Here is a 20,614-nt window from a genome sequence, read left to right as displayed (position 1 = left end):
TTGTGTGTGTTTATCAGTAGAGAGAGTGTTGTTTAGCTATAATAACACTTCATAAGGATGGAATGCAGCCACTTGTTATTTTCAACATGCTAAAAACACTCGGGATCAGTAGGATGCTTGTGACCAAGTATGTGAGGGCCGTGAAGACACGCCTCTGCTGTAATCCTGGGAGAACTCAGAAAGTAATGTATCAGTTAGTATACATCTGTATACTAACTGATGACCTGGGGTGAGAACCTCGTCATTCTACTGGACACTTCCTAACATCACAACTCAAGCAGCAGAAGGTGATAAAATCAGAAGACAATTCTCTGACAGTATGCAAACAGAGAGAGATTTCCTCTTCACAGATGAAAAGATTTTCACTATTGAAGAGTCGTTTAACTGCCAAAATGATCAGGTATGTGCCCCAGATGGTCGCACAGCACATGCCATAGACCCAGGGTTCAGAGAAGTAATCACCCCATGTTAGTGATGGCTTGGTGGGAGAGGATGTATCGGGTATCCAAGTATATTTCTGCACACAAGGGGGTATCCAAGTGCATTTCTGCACACAAGGCAAGGATCGCAAAACAGTAGCACATCATCTGATTAGCCGCCTGAAATTCCTGACTGAATCCAGCAGACTTTAAATTATGGTTGGAGCTTGAGAGAGAGAGAAGCCTGCAATAAATAACACCCCAGCATTACCAGCCTGAAGGTGAATTTTGGAGTGGGTGAAGGCAGCATTTCCACTGGATGTTGTATGTGTCACCATTGATATGTGGCCTCAGATTTTGGGCATGCATGAAGAAGAAAAAAAAGGAGACATTTCAAACATTGAGTGCTTCTATATGCACGTTTACATATGTGGTCTGCATGTGCTGATAGACTAAAGGTTTATGTACTTTTTAGTTGTAATGCTATTATGGTTGGACCAGGTACAATAACACAGAGAACACTTTCATTGTTTTTACAGATGAATTACTGATCAAAACTGATACTTTCTTTCATGACATCTATCTCAGTTCTACAGAAAATCCTACAGCCTGCGTTGTTTCAAAAAAGAACATCAACATATATCTTCTCTTGATCCCTGCTTGCACACATTTGATTTTCTGTAGGTTTTGAAGTTTGTGGACTCATGTGTGAAAGCAATAAAAAAATAAACTGGAGTTTGGCAACACTCAGTCTGACATGCTGAAATATGATGTCATGAAAGTTTTTGCACTGGCTACACTGAATAATATTTTAGAAAGAAAATATTATGCAGTGTGGCCAGTTTACTCAGGAAGAAAAAATGAAGCATACAAAGAGTATACTTATATAAATGCAGTAATCAGTAAAAAAAAAAAAAAAAAACTCTATTAAATTCATTAACAGAAATTACCCCAGTATCTTCAAGATTAAAAGCAAAACATTTAAGGTAATACCAGTCTATGTACCAGATCACTCTCATGGAGGTGATGAATATAAGGAATTTCTCTCAAATTTGCAAACAGAAAAGACGTTAGTAATGGGACACCTCAATGCAAAAACAGGCAAGTATTCCGAGGACATGGTAAGAGCAATGGGAGAATTTGGGATTGATGAAAGAGGCAATAAATTCCTCGACTTTTTCAAGACAAGAGGAATGGTGACTAACATTATTTTTTCATAGTTATTAATACACAATAGACCTCTTAGTCAACAAAAAATGGTAAATATTTCAAAATGTAAAAACTTTATAATTAAAAGACTCCGACATACAATATATGTTTCATGAAACAATTATAAAATGGGAGCCTAAACTCTAGAAAACACAGAAGTTCTGCAAAACAAAATAAATAATTCAAAAATGCAATGTTGTTGTCTTGTCCTTTGAAGAGTCTTAGATGTTTCCGTGTGCTCCTTGTACTGCTTTGGCTATGTCTGTGATTTTTTATGAAGAGTCATAAAAAATGCAATACTAAATGCAATAGAACAAACATTACAGAAAAAAAGAGACCTAATAATAATTGGTTTACTACTGAAATAACAGAATTGTGGCATGAAAAAAAAAAAAAAAAAAAAAAGATAAACTCTTGACTTTCTATTCAGAACAAACTTGAATTGCTAGAAAATCACAAGGAATTTTAAAAAAAAAAAATTAAAAAAAAAAAAAAAAAAAAAGAATTACATCTAACTGTAGAAAAGAGACATCAAACTGGATAAAATCAAAAAGCAGATATGCCAGACTGCAGCTAACCATCATAATACAAAATCAGTATATAAACACAAAAGAACTTTCAAAAACACACAAACTTATACTAAAAATGAAAGATAAGGACTGGTTAAGTTAAATTTTCTGAAACTGGATGGATTACTTTAAAGAAATTTTTGCAAAATTTAACACTGAAAATAATTTGGTAAAAGTGAGACCCAAAAATATTAAAGTTGGAAATAGTGTTTTCAGACAGATGAAAACAGATAAAGCTCTGGGTAGAGATGAAATACTGACGGTTTTAGAAGCATGGATGAGAAACAGCAAAGTATTATTTAGTGCAGTTACTCAACCATCTTAAATTCTGGAGAAATTTCTAATGACTGGAATCAGGAAGAATAATTCCTATACATAAAAAAAGCAGTATATAGGAATGTACAAATTACAGACAAATAATCTTATTAACCTCCCTACCAGCCAAGATGGATGAAATAGTGAGACCAAATTGCACTTCTTATCCATGTAATTCAAAGGGGTGTTACAGAATCATATCCATATTTAGCTGGATGTCTACAGATGTCATGGCCGGTTGGGGTGTTAAGTCACACACACAAATTATTTGTCAGAATTATACAAAAGAATTGAGCAAATGGGATTTTGGAGGGGGGAGATTTACAACTGATAACAATCTATAATGTTTAATCTTTAATGTTGTGTTATACTTTAAACAAGCATTTGACTCAATAGGTAGAAATAAATTGCTTGAAATTTTAGAACAAAAAATAAAAGGGGAAAAAATATATAGTATCATCCTCCCCATACTATAAAATTACTATGGCAACAATAAAATCTGCAGTGGTCAAAACTTCTGAAATACCAGTAAAGAGGTGTCATGCAGAGATGTCCGCTTTCACCATATTTGTTTAACATGTGACTGGAAGATTCCAGAAAATTTAGAAATAACTGTGAATGGACAAATTTACATAATAAAAAATGAGGATACATAGTATTATTTACAGATAAAGAAAACTTAAAGTACATGCTTGAGAAGCTACATAAAAACAATAAAGACTTTGCATTACAGATAAATTTTTAGTAAAACAAAAATAATAGCAACAGACAGAATTGTAGAAGAGCTTAACTTAGAAGTGTAAGGAAACAAACTAGAACAGGTTAAAAATTTCAATTACTTAGTCACATTAATCACAGACCAAACTTACAAATTTATGGAAAAAAAATACACATTTCTCCAAAGAACTTAAGTATATAATTCAATGGTACTCTCCACAGCTCTTTATGGTGCAGACTTGGGTTATCAAACAGAAGGAAGAACTAAGATTAACAGGCTTTGAAAATAAGTGTTTGAGAAAAATACGATATCATGGACTGAAATAAGAACTAATAAGGAGATCAGAGAAGAATTACACTACAATATTCAATAAAACAAGAATCAGAGAAAAACAGTTATAGTGATATGGTCTGAGTGGTCTGAACTCTTACAGAAGTTTAAATAACTTGGCTGCCAAAAGACTGGAATGGAAAGTTATTGTTCATGGTAGCCTCAACCTTCCTTAGGCCAATGATTGAAAGACTAATAACCTTTTCTAAGTAAGAGTCATTAAAAAAAAAAGTATAATGCTCAAATATATGCCCAAAACACTTAAGGCAATTCTTCCAATTCTCTTCATTTAGTTTTATTTCCCATTCTATAGATTAGTGCAAGTGTAATTAGAATATCATTTCAATAATTCAACTTAACCTTCAGACTAAGATTTAATTTGCTTTTAATTTCTAACTCCATATATAGCAGCAATTTAGGTCAAATATCATCAGCACAACTGTTTTGTAAACATTTCAGGTTCCTGAGGTTTTTTTTTTTCTACCACTAGTAGAAAAACTCAGGAAATATCAAAATTCACTTTGTACCATAATTTCTTCTAAATTAATTTTTAATACATTATATTTTACTCAGTAGGCGATTTCTTAATGCAGAGCCTATTAAAATATTTTTAAACTACTATAAGCATTTATCTTTATATTCTTCAAGATATCTCATACCTCAACCTTTCTATATTTTTCTCTATATTGTCTTAGGAGATTTATACTAATTTAGTAATAATAATCTGTTATTTTCTTTTCCTATAGTGCTTCTTGAATTCACAATTTTCCATCTTGGCAATCATTAATAAACATTTTCCCTAATCACATAAGTATATCAATGTGGAGTGTAAGATTTTTAGAAAGTTTATAGTATCTGATTTGCAAATAGCAATAAAGAATTAAGAGTTCACACACACACACACACACACACACACACACACACACACACACACACACACACACACACACACACACACACACACACACACACACACACACACACACACTTTAAAGTAAAATAACAGAGTGAAAAGAAATAAACTATATGTTATGTGTGAAAAGTCAGATGTCAATGATACTCAAATAAAAAATGCAATATTGTCTACAAATTTAGAAATTAACACAAATAAAATAGAAAAAATTAAGTTTTACTAGTTCCTTTTTCCAGATAATGAAAGTGACAAGAAAATTTCTTCTACAGTGCGAAGTTTGTTGAAAGCAATGTTAGCAAAACTTTTCTTGTATGGTGCCACTTGAAATGCAAGATTTTATATAACTAGCAAATTTGTTTAGCAATATGCTACTAAACAGACTGTATTTTACTTACATATTTAGAAACTATCATTTATATCTAGAACTGCAATAGAAATGGTTTTTGTTTGGCAGAAAAGTAGTTGTCATTCAAAATTACATGAAAATCGGCTCTTAAATATTTGTTTTATTTTTGATATGAATGTGTTAACTAAATGCAAAATTAGATTTCGTAGAATTTATTTTTTTAAAAACAAAAAGGATTAAGTTTTACTAGTTTATTTTCCCAAATTCTTAAGTGTCAAGCAGATTTGCATTTAAGAAAAAATTTTTCTTGTACAGTGCAAACAAATAATATAAATGAAACAAAAATTTGAAAATTTTCATGCTTTACCACAAGGAACAGCTCAGCAGGCAAATATTAGATCTCATTAGACCACTAATAGCAGAGTTGCTATTAGTGGTCTAATGAGATTAATATTTTAAAGTATTGCTGAGGCAGCAAAGCATAAGACCAAAAAGCATTATCGTATTATGCCTATCAATGCTATGTGTTCTATCAGTTCATCTTTGGTTAAAAATGGAGGAAGCGAGACTGAGCCCAATCAAAAAAACAAAGTTAAGCAATTGTACTTTGAGAGGGTATATAGTTTGATACATAGTGAAACTGTTCATTGGTTTTGCAGTCAACGAAAGCAAGTCCATAAGCAGCAAAACCCAAACTAAGAAATCTATGATCTGTTCATAATTCAAAATAAAAAGTCACCTGTCATCACATATAATAATCAGGAAGAGAAGAAATGGCTATCCAGATATTGTCTTAAGACCATATACAAGGTACATTTGGCAGTCTCCCCCCCCCACCTTTCCCAATGAAATCTAACCACTTTTGTCATAAAATAAAAAAAAAAAATAAAGTAATTAAAAATACTAAACATTTTATTTTGATTTTAAAGGCAACAAATTATATTCAGAAAATAACACTGCATTATCAGAATTCTCTGAATAATGACTTAAAAATAATGACAGAAAACTCAGAAAATAAAAATAACTGAAATTAAGATATCATGCTATCTAAAGCAAAACAAAAATAAACAAAACGAAACAAAAACAAAACAAAAAACTTACCAATAATGACAATAACAATTACAAGAATCACTCCTATAATGATTGCCCACATCTGCAATAAAAATTACAACATGCATGTTATGATAAATCAGCAATGATGTATACATGCATACGTGCCTGCGTGTGTAAACACATATTGAAAAGTGAACTTACCTCCTATTATTACTACAATAACTACACCAATGCCAACCATAATGGCAATCATCTGAAACCAGAAAAATTCACATCTATGACTAAAATATCTTTTTAATAGTCTTACCACTCCTAGTTGACAAAGAATTTTTTTTCAAAGAATTTGTTAGTTAACAGCAGTAATATCAGAAATACAGAACCAGCATTTTTTAAAGGAAGTTAAACTTATAAAATATTTACAACATATTACTTGACACACCTGCAAGTACTCATCACAGAATGGCACTCTACTACACACAACCCAAAATCACCATTACTAAATCCATCTACACAATGCTATTTCCTGCCACTGATAATATTTTCTGATCTGTGAATTACACATGTTCTCTGGCTAATTTGCCTGTATTTGGGATGATAAAAAACTTACTACCATATCAGGTCAGCTACCTCAATTTCAACTGAATATAAAGATTCCTTTCCTAACAGAATTAAACTCAGGTGTATTTCCCAATCAAAGTGCACAATGTCCTGTCATTTTTTCCAACTACACTCCACAGATGTTTCATATATACATCTGGATGTCTCTCATCATTCATAAATTATCTTAAAAAATGCACCAACTTCCCAAATGTAGCACTGCTTTGAGTTTGTCACTAATGAATTATTATATTAAGTCAACAAGTAATTTAATTACTAATATGAAAATTTTAAATTGCACTTTTGTAGTTATTGCGAGTTTAAAATATGTCGCCGTTAGAAAATCAAAGAATGGTTGAATATGCATGAAACTAACATCAAAGAATATTAACACAAACTGAGTCAACTGTAGTTCTCACTTGTATAATGATGTCTTTGAATCTCTTGTATACTTTACACTATGTTTAAAATATGAGGCAGTAAAGCAAGTGCAGATAATTATTTATTATTATGTTTTTTTTGTGGTTTGTTTACAAGTGCTAAGCAGCTATACATCATTTACATGAAGGCTGTATACGTTTATTATTTCAAGTGTAAAATAGGGTGTCAAGATAAAGAGTGTACTTCATTACTGCTGCCCATCTTGTAAATACAACTTTGAAAGTTTAATAGATTATCACAACACAACAGGTAAAGGAAATTGAGTTGTTTTACATTACAGCCAAAGCAAGTATGGCTGCAAAATCAGTGTATTATGTTTATTAATTGCATGTCTTTCTGGCTGGTTTGCCTGTTTTGTAAATGACAAACCAGTTCCTGGGAAGATGAACTTTGCTGCCTCCATTTGAGAAGTTAAAGCAGTAACTCACTTCAACTGCTAAGATTCCAAGGTTACAGCAACCATAATATGACTACAAAAGCACACAATGAAAAAGTGTGCTTCTATAGTCATATTCGAGCTAGTGTCCAAACTATCCCGACCGCATTGTAGGTCAATTAACAGCGATCGATTTTGTTGTGTTTAATGCATGTTGACAGTCGCCCAAATCTTGTGCAGTTTCTTGCAGCCAAATTTATTAAATTAGCAGCGTCCTGTTAGGTATACACTATAATGCAGAGCTAAATTATTTATAAATGGTAAACAATGGTTGTTTATAATCCCTGGCATGAATTCTGGGATTTAAACTATTTAATTGTATTAAAAATGCATCCAAATCTACAAATATATCCTGGCTATGCAGCCAAATTATAGACATATTGTCAATGTGACATAGCTATAGGAAAGATCTTAGAGGAACAGAAGTTTCATTTCCTCCAGGGATTCCACAAAGAGTTAATGAAAGCAGTGAGTTTGTGGTCATGCCTTCAATTTAGCAGTACATTTTACATCTTATGAAATAGCATGATTCCCCCAATAGTAATGGGATGTTTGTGGTCATCACTATTTACAAATGTTCCATTGAAGAAAAAGAAAACAAGAAACACGAAACCAAGTCAGAATATATTGCATATTACTGTTTCATTACCATGATGTCCCTACTAGAATGGCTCCCTTTGTCTCATTCAATGCAGAGAAGTATATGCAGTAATATTGTTAGCAACCATCTTGTGATAAAGTAGGCTAGTTCTGGCAACAACTCAATGATTGAAGTTCTATTTTAGTGAGAACTTTTTAAACTCTTCATCTTTTAACACTGTACTTCCTTGAATATGGCTTCTGAAATTTTTGTCATTAGGTACTGGAATAAAAGTATTTGTTCAATACTTCCAAGTTTTAGAACCAGTTTAACATGCAATGGTAGCAAAAATGGTTTTGAGATCAATGAAAGCTTGTGGTTTGTTTTTGTTCTCAGGAAAGCAATATTTTCATGGCATAATGTTCCATCACTAATCCTTGCTATTGCATAAGCATACAAAAATCAGCAATATTTTATAAATCCTCAGACTCAGCAATAATGCAATCAATTATAAATTGGCACAAATATTCCAATGGTGTGCACATGTTCAAGGTATGGAAGGTTTTTATACTATTATACAACAAAAATAGCTTTTAAGCTTGTTAAACTTAAATGGCAGATTCTAAATTTGGGTGCAATATTAGTCTGCTTTTAATAGAAAACACAGATGGCAGTTAAACAAGATCTGTTATGAGCTTTTTTCTACAAATCACTGACAACCTCCAAGTCATAGCAGAACAGCTTTTCTCTAAATTTAGTGACAAATTATGTTTAGACTTGCTAATTATCTATTAGCTGTAAATAATAGCTCAAAATCTACAGACTACATTTGTTTAGATCCCAATTGCAAAATCTTTGTTTACTGTAATTCTAGGTTTAGTTTACTTAACTTTCTGAAATGATATTTCCACTTGATTTAAATGAACTGATTTCATTTCATCATTTAAATTTCATTTATACTCATTTGAATGATTATAAATGAAATTTATAATCAAATAGGTAATTTATTTGAATATCAACTTCATAAAAAAGCAACTGCAAAATGCATAGCACATCAATGGAGTGTGGAAAAGGATAAGAAAGTAGAAACCCACTGACATGATTCTTGAATAGCTTGGTTGCAGTCTTTGGAGAAAATGTAAGAAAAGTTGGGGCAAAAAACAAAAATAGATGAAATTGCAGGGTGGTATATTAGGTCTAAAGTAGGAACTGTAAATGATGTAATGAAAGGCTTAAGTGCCTGAGATTATTCATGATGTGCTTCAAGATATAAGCAATATTTTGCAGGGAAGAGACTAGTTGAGTTTTGTGCAAAGAATTCTTTGTTGCTAACCTGCTTTAAACAGCACAAACAGAGATCGTGCACATGGACATCACCTGATACAGACAATACAGAAATCAAATTCACTATATACCTGTACAAAGACGATGGAGAAATGCAATTCAGTCTGTCAACACGTTTCCAGGTGCAGACTGTGGAACAGACCATGAATTATTAGTGGCTAAGATACATGTAAAATTATGGAAACTGAAAGCATCAGAAATGTTGATCAGATATGATCTTGGAAACATACCAGCTGAATAGAATATTAGTATACAGAATGGATTCAACACACTCAATTTGTGTGAAAGAGAACCAGATGAATTATGGGAAGAGATTAAAGATATAATTAAAACAGAAGTAAAGACTATTCCAACAGTTTGTAAGAAAAAGAAGTTTAAATGGATGTTAGAAGATGCCATCAAAACTGCTCAGGAAAGGAGGAAAATGAAGGCCACAGGAAATTTGCAGGAAGTGTGGCATTTGAATGCAGAGTTTCAATGACAAGCCAGAAGAGACAAGGAAAAATACTTTAACCAGGAATGCCACAAATAGAAGACCAAAACAGGAGATTTTTTCAAAAAGATCAGGGAATTGACATGGAAGTTTAGTGCCAAGGTGCCAATTTTGAAAAGTAAACAAAGGATATCTTACAGAAGACTGCATACATCAAAGAAAGATGGAAAGAGTGTACAGAAGCTCTTTACAGAAAGGACTCCAAAATTACTGAGAAATTTGAAGAGCAGGATTATACACAGGAGCCAGTACCACTGGAGAGTGGCAAGGTGGGCACTGCAACAGCTATCCAGTAAGAAAGCACCAGGAGGGGATGGAATAACTATTGAGCAGCTCAAAGTCCTGGGAGAAGAGGCAGTTAAAATTTTAACAGCTCTATGTCAGAAAATTTGGATCACAACTACATGGCCTATGGAATGGAAAAAATCAGTTTATATACCTTTATTGAAGAAAGGCGATGCAAGAGAGGGCAAAAATTACACAACTATACCACTGATTTCTCATGCAAGCAGAGTCTTACTTAAGATCATTCAGAAAAGACTGGAATCATTTATGAAGAGAGAAATGCCAGATAAATAGGCAGGATTTCGAAAAGGCAGAGGAACAAGAGATCAGATCGCCAATGTGAGATGAATAATAGAAAGAGCACAGAAACATCAAAAGAATGTCTGCCTTTGTTTCCTTGACTATAGTAAGGCTTTTGACCCTGTAGATCATGTGAAACTGTGGAATGTATTAAGAACAATGGGAGTACCAGAGCATTCCATTATCCTTCTGAGGAATCTTTATTATAAACAAGAAGCTACTGTCCGAACAGATTTTGGAGAAACACAATATTTCATAATAGGTAAAGGGGTACGACAATGATGTATTTTATCTCCATACCTGTTTAACTTGTACAGCAAATACATTTTAAGAATGGCAGGGCTGGAGGAGTCTTCAGTTGGAATTAAAATTGGTGGAAGAAATATTAATAATTTCAGGTATGCAGATGATACCATGCTAGCAGAATGTAAAGAAGATTTGGAGGAACTTATTATGAAGAACCTGCTCAATTGCAAAATACTCAAAAAGAAGATTATGAAAGTTAAAGAAAGTGCTAAATATGGTCTTAAACTTAACCTCAAAAAAAGACAAAAGTTATGGCAACATGTGAACAATGATTTTGAAGTAGATGGGGAGAAAATGGAAGTAGTTAATTTTGTGCTCCTAGATCACGAATTGATAAAGATGGGTATTGTACTGAAGACGTTAGAAGAAGATTATTACTCGGAAAGAAAGCAATGACAAATTTAAGCAAGATCTTTAAAGATAAAGATATTAGATGCGCAACAAAAATCAGAATCGTGAAAGCAATGGTATTCTCTGTGGTATGTATGGATATGAAAGTTGGACCCTGAAAAAGAGTGAAAGAAGGAAGATAGATGCACTTGAATTAGGTTTGGAGATGTTTACTAATACCATGGACTGCAAAGCAAACCAATAAATCAGTGATAGACACATAAAGCCAGATTGCTCCCTCGAAGCTATGATCATCAAGCAAAAACTGTCATACTTCGGACATATTATGCGCGCAAATGACAGTCTGGAGAAGATGATGATGCGTGTTAAAGTTGAGGGAAGTAGAAGAAGAAGAAGAGCATGAATTAGATGGGTGGATGGAGTTAAAGAAGCAACTGGAATGCACCTGGAAATTCTGAAAGATATGGCCAGGGACAGATCTGAATGGAGAGAGTATGTTCGTAGAATCACCTGGAGTTGAAAGCGACTTGATGGAACATAACATTTTGCTGGATTTCTAATCTGAATCTTCAAAGCACAAATTACAATTGTTATAAAACAAAGCACTCAACTAGGTAGTTACAAAACAAATGAAATGAATAGCAACTATGTCATATTGTGGCACTTTCTAAACAGTGGAGAGTTGACAAAGCTGATTCTATAAAAAAAAATCATAAAATGTAGTTTGCTTATCCTGATTCCCCAAATGAGATAATAGCAAATAGCATCTGTCTTGAACATAAATGACAACACATCTATTGTGCAGGCATATGCAACTTTATACACTCCAGGATAAGTGGATGAAGCTTGCCTTTTGGAGAACAAGCGACGATTGCTAGTTGAATGTATAGTTTTAAAGTGGAATGGAAATTATATTTATGAACATTATCCATCTTTTCAGATATAAGGAATGGGACCAGTTTTTATGATCTTTTGTGTCAGGTGTGGGCAAGATAAAGAAGAATGCAGTATCTTGTTTATTTAATAAAAGTTGTAGCCCTTGGCTAAAAAAAAAGGTATGGCAAAGATAACTATGGAAAGTTGTTATTAAAACAAATAGCCCTAATCCACATGTGTTTTGAGGGTGACATAGTGTGGATGGATAATGGTGCGAGTATGTAAGTATTTTCCAGGATACTGATTCAACACACACACACAAACACACAAAGATAATGAATCAATTTGAAAAAGGAAAGCTACTTTGGTAATGGAACAGCCCTTTTTAAACCAATTAGGCTAAAAAAATAAGTAAAATTTACTATATTAAAGGATTTATTAATTTGACAACCTGTGTGCATTTTTTGAAGGTAAGAATGACATAGTACTTTGTACAAGACTTGATCAGAGATGAGATGTTACATAATCAGAAGTGTCGAACATAAATCCAATGAGCTGTTTTAGACACTTTTGCAATATGCCCTCTATCAATCTTCTATCCACCTACACCTCCAAATTCCTGGCTTCATCAATTTCTTGGAGTACAGTTCTATCAATATGATATACAGCTGGTAATCCTGTCACACCAAAATGCATAACTTTACACTTTGCCAGAGTAAACTGACATCCACTGTACTTTGTTCATACTGCTAGTCTATTTAAATCATCCCTGCAAAATTTTAACATCTTTATTGACTATTCCACTACACAATTTTGCATCATTAGCAAACAACTGAATATTTCATTTCAGATCATTTTCTATATAATTAATGTACAAATTATATAGTAGTGGCCAAAGTACAAAGCCCTATGGCATACTACTGGTCATAGGCCTTCTACTGAACTACTTCTGAATAAACTCCTTTCTGGTATCTCTCCAACTACTCTTATCTGCTTCAACTTCATACCCATTTCCATATTCATTTCACAGATTTGAAGTCACAATACAATTATGAAATGCACACTTCCACTTACCCATTAAAGATCAATTAATCTTATTTCTAACAGAAAGGGATACCGCTAGAAGTAAACTTGACTAGCAACTACCAAAGTTACTATTCATTTTAACTGCCACTCAAATTACTTATGTGCATTTTTGTACAAAATAGACACAACTCTATTTGTATAAGTGTTAAGTCCTCCTAAGTTTCTCTTGCTCTTTCAATATCAAAAATTCAAGAGGATAAGAAGCTGTTACTGAGATTCCAGCAACCTCTCCCCCCACAAAGCATCTACAATTGCTTTAGGTTGAGCAATTATACTTATACATCCATTATATTCCAGGATAGATAACTGGTGTGTTCTATATCTACCCTGCCTTTTCCTGATCTTATCTCATAACTTTTGCAGTGGATGCATAGCTGATGATGTAAATTGGGTCCACATTTCTGATGTTTCACAGTTATAAGATCTGATATGATAGAATATTTCCAAAAATTTTCAATTTTGAAAATATCCTACATAAGTCACTCATAAGAAGAATGGGCTAAGGTAATTGCAACATAAAATTATCAAGGCTTGACTGATGAAACTCAGAACTCAGTAAATAATGGAACATATTGTAAATATTTCTTATTACCATTAACAAGTGAATAGCTACACTTCCAGAGAAATACTAAGCTGAATATGTTGAAAAGGAAGATGGTTACCCATTAGGATAGCAACTTCTCCATGAGCAGATCCATTTCCAGTTCCTCTCCTTATGAATTATAGTGAAATGCCTTAAGTTTTTACAATACAGTTTTAAATGTCTCCTGGAGACAACAGATAGGTTTGTGTTTCTGCAAAATCCACGAGTTCCAGAGTAAGAAGTTTCTTATTCTTCTGGCTTTGTCAACTTGTTCCATTTCCAAGAGGATGCCACTGTTCAGCCATTTGGATGAACAGTGGCTGTAAAAGTATTTTAAGAAAATGCAAGCAGTGATGACTGAAACCTAGCTGTGTACTGAAATGAATGTGAAACCAGAAGAACTAAATAACTGGTCAACAAAATATTTATCCCAGACTTAAATTATTAACGTTTGTATGTGTGTGTCAAAAATGAAGTCTTTTAAACTTAACCAGAATTGCTGATTATTTGACTACCAACAATCCTCACCATTCTCAGCTCCAATCATCTTAAGTATACTATCGGTATCAGTTCCCCAGTATGTAAACCGAGCTATATAGGTTTTCTCTCCTATGAAATAATACCCTTCCCATTACTACTGCACAGCTGTATGAAAGTGCCAAATGACATACTTCTTATCCTCACCTTGAATCAACAAGTACTCAAAGGCATTCTGAACTAAAAATACAATATATCAAAAATGAAAGTTAAAACCTCAATTTCTCTCTCCATCCATTATCAAAGCAAAATCTGGTTTTCATAAGGCTTAAAGTAGGAAAGTTTCCAGTTATTCAAATGACAAGCATCACAACTTCTGTACAAATGTTTTTCCACCTCTTGAACATTCAGATGGGTTCAACTCCATCTAGAGATAAAGCTCCTCAGTACATTTTGCTTTTCCAGTTCCCGCACTGATCTATACAAATCACTTTGCACCATACCAACAAATTAGCCAAACTATGCTTCTTATCTTTCACTAAGAAGAGCTAAAGACTTGACTAGTCTGGATAACAAAGGATCCTTTGGTCATTATGGAACTGAAAGCCTATCCTCAAACTAACTGATATTTTCTCTTGCCTTTTATCAAAGGCTGGCTCTATGTATCAGTAAAGCAAAGGCATGCTTTGGGCTGAATTCCATACAAGAACAGGTAACTAAACTAAAAATAGCACTAATTCTGCTGTTTTTCTCCTTTTCAGCTGATATTTGTTTTGCACCATGAAGTCTGATCATAATACCAAGGACCTTTAGGGAGTCAGACTCATCAAGGTAGATCAGATTATCATGCATATCAGCTGTCATATCGTTCCTGAATTCATTCACACTATCTGCACAAAAGCAATCCATTCCAGTCACAGATCACTATGAAAGAAAAATATAGCTCTCACCCCTTTTTGAGTGCATTCATTCTAACTTCCATGGATGCTCTCTTGAAACTCATTTTCACATGCCCACAATTCCAGTTTATTCAAATCATTCTGCACGTCAGTCATATTACTGATCATCCTGCCTACCTTTGCATCACTAGCAAATAGTTGTATGCTTCTTGTATCATTAATGTAAAGACTGAATAACAATGAACCAAGGACTGGTCATTGATGTACACCACTGGTCACTTTAAATTTTGCAAATGCAGATTCCTCATTTAGCACCCATTACGTTGATTTGGTGATACATTTCACTCTCACCAGCAACCAGTCCACTAGGTCTGTAACAACTCTCCACTATGTATTTGATCCTTTTTAGACTCCATCTCACACCAGATAGCTTCAAATTCACTGCTATGGAAAATTGTGAACAGCATTGCAGCCAGCTTTCTACTCTGACTGGACTCAAAATCATCTGATATGGCTAGTGGCATACCTATCCTGTCTGGTCTATCTTTGTTAAAAATGTTGTACACTTCAATATCAGGAAGTATATCTGCCTTTGAGCACCAGGGTCTCACTAATGCCTACAATTTGAGGCTTCAAGGTATTCATCAAAACCACAAACCCCTTTGTGTTCTTGATGCTGTAGTCTGTATGTTCAAGATGCACAGCTTGTAGATCTTCATTCACATTTAATGCCTCACTTAAGTATGCACAAGAATGTTTACATAAGTCTGAACCAGACAAAGACAATCATCTTTAATCAACTCCATGATTAAGCACGTGCCATTACCATACATTCTCACTATTCCTCCAATCATTATCTAATTTCCCTGATTCCCCACGTTAGGTTTCAAGCCAATTATTTCAGACTCCTGATGCCAAAGCATTCAACCCTCTTACATAAATTCATTCTTCCTTCAAATTCACTCCACACATCCAAACACTCTTAACCATTCCTTTTACACAGTGCACTGAATTGTTTGCCATCGCACATTAGCACTGTAATATCTTGGTAATATACTAATAATTTCCACTTTCTCACTCTTCACTGTCATTTTTTCCATAAAACTTTTTGTTCTTGCAAGAACTACTATCTCTTACTTTTCTTTTTTCAATTACATTTGTTATATTGTTGTTTTTTTTTACCCAGAAAACTAAGTAGTTAGTGTCATAAAAATGATGCTTAATGAAGAAGGCATCATATTATATAACATCCTTTTTACTTGCTTAGTAAGTAAGCTATCTTAATATCTTACCTGTTTCAATGTATTTTGCAGAAATATCCAATCTATTTCTACAAAAGGAGATAATCTTGACTCTGCTTCCACTGTGATCCTTTCAAAACTGTTATACATGAGTCTATGAAGAATAAGCTTTGCTATCTGAAAATCTGTCATTTCATCATGAACTAACTCATAACATAAGCGTTAAATTAGGTTTAACTCGCACCATCATATAAAAAACAAAATTATCTAATTTATTAGGATGCTGATATCTTGCTTGATTCAAAACCAGCATCTTCAGAGCACACAATGACACCAGAGAATGCAAGTAACTACAATCAAGCAACCAACGGAAACAATTGAGCATTGTCATGAAGAAAACACCAGGAGTCTTAGAATGCTCTCTAAGAACTGGTAGTAAAATGAAATGTTCTGAATAAACCATTAATCTTTATCGGCTACAAAATTTAAATAGCCAAATTAATTTTCCTGCGGGATGCCACACTATTTTTCCTGCCAAAAATCTTAGATCTTTGACAGAAAGGATAGTGTATCTTCTTAGATTTCTTACAGCCCTGTTTTTCTTTCCAGACTTTCACTTTTCAAATCTGCAGATTCAATCTGATAAACAATGGGTGCAGCAGTTTCTGATGTTTCATATGGCATATACAGCCATAACTTTTAAATCTCATATATCATTGTCAATGATGTGAAATAACTCAGTGCGACTAACTTTAGATAGATGTTATTTTGTGAACGAATTCCTGTGTGGAGAACTGATCCTCTTCTAATTATAATTTGGCTATGGCGCTTCAGAGGCTGCAGTCATCTGACACATTTATGATAAATTCATTTTCTGCAGATACTTAATACCTGTAGAAAAGGATTAAGTATTTATAGAAAAGATATGCAGCATGAACTGGAATATTATAATTGTATAAAGAAAATTAACAATAAAAAGGTAATTATTCATCTCATGACGGATATTGCAGAGATTTTAAGACAACCTTAGATGGACAGAAAATGAACAATAGTTATGGTTGGTATGTCTAGGATTAATAACAAACAGCTCAGCTCATTAGCACACATTTTGCTTTTCACTTTTCTTGTAGTTTCAGTTCATTCCTCTAAGCATTTCTTACTGTTTTCCAAGTTTTCACCCTGAAGGGAACAAGGGGAAAATCTTAATATTCTCAACACTAAGAAGTTACAGATGAAAAATATTTATGCAACATCAATCGCATAACACAATATTTATGTTAACATCAATCCAGGAAGGGAAATCTCACTGACCCTGGAAAGATTCCAAATATTAATGTTAAATTTTAAAGACAACGTTCATTCTCTTTAAACATAAAATGTTACAAAGTTAGCAAGCAAATTTACTAGAAGAAAATAATTAACCATAGAGAACTATATGCAGTTTATCAATAAAGCAAGAACACTATCATAAATATAATTATAATGAATTATAATTACCATTGCCATTTCAGTTTTGAATCAGAAATTAAGATTGTGTGGCATTATGTAAGATTATTGCAGCAAACATCAGAAATTTTGACAAAATTAAATCATTGATTTTTAACTAAAATACTTGACAAATGATCAATATTTAACTTCAGATGTTTAAAATTTTTCAAGCTGCTGAATGAATCACAACTAATATCAATTTTTTTTTTAAATGAAAAAAAAAAATATATATATAAAAACTCACTTTACAATTCTTCCACCAAAATTTTCTTTTCAATTTTCCAGCTTGCTGTTCAAACTGTGAGGCACCTTGCTGTAATGCATCTGTTTCATGAAACAAGAAATGACTATTTAGACTTTAAACAAGAACAAAACTATGATGAAGAGAAAAAATCATGATGTGAAATCATGCATACATAACTGAGAATTTGCACTTTCAAACTGAATATTCAAAATGCACAGTACACTTCCATCAGTTAAAAGTCCCAACAGATACTCATAAATAATCACACTTATATATGGTTTACGTTCAAAACAACGTTAGAAAATCTTTAAAAAGCATGTGTGCACAGTTTGGATATGGTATGGCCTCTGCACAATTAACAAAGGACAAAAAGTTTAATCTGCAAAAGTAATACCTTTACAGAGATAGTAAAGGGTATTACTTTAGAACTAGGTATGCTAGGCATTCACACAAACTCGCAGCAACTGCCTTTGGTAAATGAAAGTAAAGAACAACTAAAGTAAAAAAAAAAAAAATCAATATGGATTGAAAAAATTATATTTAATAAAACTAAAATATAACAGAATTCTTCTCTTCGTTCATTTCTACAAAAATATAAATTAAATGCTAAAATAAAATAGAAAAAAGAAAAACCTCACAATATTTACCTATTATAACAACAACGATTAATTTGTGTTTGTGCTCGTGTAGTAGTTTGTACTTGGGCTGCAATGCTACCAGCCACACTGCACACAAATCACACGTTACCCCTGCTAGGTAGCGGTTTGGTGCAGTCTGCATTGAATGCAGCTCCAGCCCACACAGCACATTGACTATTGCAAAATACAACTATTGCTACAAAATGAATTATATAAAATACTATTGAGTGGTATTGCATTACAAAGAAGAAGAAAACTATTTTTAGATGCATTTTAACAACAAGGACATTAATTTGTGTTGTTTATGCTCGTGTAGTAGCAATGTATCTTGGGCTGCAATGCTACCAGCCCAAACTGCACATAAATCATGCATTACTCCCCCACTAGGTAGTGGTTTGGTGTGGTCTGCATTGAATGCAGCTCCAGCATCGAGTATACTAGCTAGTACTGATACTAGTCCTAGCCTGCACAGCACATCGACTATTGCAACAAAATGAATTATATACAATACTATCGAGTATTTTTTGATAGTATTGTATATAATTCTTCGAATATTTTTTGCAAAGATAGTAAACAACCAGAACTCCATAGTGGTTTAAGAAGTTAAAGAATACGCAGTCCTGAAAAAAGGATGCATACTGAAAGCTCCCAGCAAATAAGTCAAAATGGTCTCTGAAGACTACAAAAATTATCAAGGTGGCAAAATGGTCAACTGTTAATAAGTAAAGCTTAGAAAGAAGGAAAAGTATTATAAAAGAAACAGAACATAAAAACTGAAAACAAAGATATTCTTGATGTCTGGTGATGTAATTATAATTCCTCTGAAAGACAGTAAAATGAAACTAGTAGCAACAAAACACAGTAGAAAATGTTCTTCTTCAGCTGCTCCCATTGCTATATGGGGTTGCTGTTTCTGATGAGTCTTCTCCACTGGTTTCTATTGCAGACTGCATCTTTGTCTAGGTTTTTCTCTTCCAGATCTTTCTACATTATCTTTCCATCTCTTCTTCCTTGTATTTCCATCATCATGATACTTCATCCATCATGTTTTTCATTTCATCACATTACATGCCCATATCGTCTTAATTGTTCTTGTATTTTGTTTGTAATTGCAGTCACTTTTACAGTACGTCTGATGATCTTTCCTTATTACTCCACACAACCATCAAAGCATCCTCATTTCTGCAGCACTAATCTTGCTTTCATTGTACTTCATAGGCAGTGTCTCCATTCCATATAACATCGTAGGTCTCACTACTGTTCTGTATATTTTTCCTTTCAATTTCACTGGAACTTTTCTATCACAAAAAAATTCTTCATATTTCTTTCCAATTCTTCCATCCTGCCTGAATTCTGTTATTGATTTCCCTTTCCACTTCACCTTTACTATTCACTACTGAACCCAGATATTTGAATTTATCTACTTTCTTCATGACCTCTCCATTCTGCACTACATCTTCAGTGTCAACATTTTGACCACACAGATATTTAGTTTTTCTTCAACTAACTCTCTGTCCTCTTTCTTCAAATACTCTATTCCATCTTATCAGCTTTTTTTTCTCACTTCCTCTCTTGTTTCCATGCACAGTACAACATACATTCTGCATATAACATACTCCAAGGTGCTCTCTCTGACTTGCTCTGTCAAAGAATCTATTACCACATTAAAGAGTAAAGGACTGAGTGTTGATCTCTGATATTAACCAACTGTTACTTCAAAACTCCCAAACAGTTCCTAACTGTTGCTTGCATATTTCTTGTATCAGGAAATGTACAGAATCTAACTTGTATCTAACATATTTTTCTGGTACTTTCTTTTCTCTTAGACTTCTCCAAATCTTTTTTCTAGGTACTGTGTCATATGCCTTCTTCTAGATCTATAAAAATGACATGTACAGTCTCTGTCCAAAAAGGAAACGAACTTTTGATAGAAAATAAAACACAGGCCAATTATAATTATTCAAATCATTTATTTCAATCAATATACTCTCGCTAAGCTTCGATACAGTGTTTGGCGAGGTCAATTAATTCGTTAAATGATTTTTTTTTAATCGGTTTTTGGGAAACTATTGAGGGT

General features: G+C 33.3%; 1 protein-coding gene across 2 annotated transcripts in view; it reads right to left on the bottom strand.

Annotated features, from left to right (window-relative positions):
* LOC150107655 (vesicle-associated membrane protein 3-like) overlaps positions 1 to 20,614 on the bottom strand; it is a 112,599-nt gene that overhangs the window by 14,722 nt on the left and 77,263 nt on the right. For both annotated transcript variants that reach the window (XM_090391987.1, XM_090391986.1), the window contains exons 4-5: positions 17,900 to 17,979; positions 5,921 to 5,972 (exon numbers count right to left, since the gene is read on the bottom strand). In XM_090391987.1, the coding sequence (XP_090248113.1) occupies positions 5,921 to 5,972; positions 17,900 to 17,979 (132 nt within the window). The remainder of the gene's footprint in view (positions 1 to 5,920; positions 5,973 to 17,899; positions 17,980 to 20,614) is intronic.

This window comes from Typopeltis vanoorti, chromosome 4, assembly GCF_054136105.1.
Source record: "Typopeltis vanoorti isolate ZY-2024b chromosome 4, IOZ_Tvanoo_1.0, whole genome shotgun sequence".
NCBI classification, from domain to species: Eukaryota; Metazoa; Arthropoda; class Arachnida; order Uropygi; family Thelyphonidae; genus Typopeltis; species Typopeltis vanoorti.
Note: the sequence above shows the minus strand (reverse complement) of the source record. Positions and strands in the feature narration are given on the sequence as shown.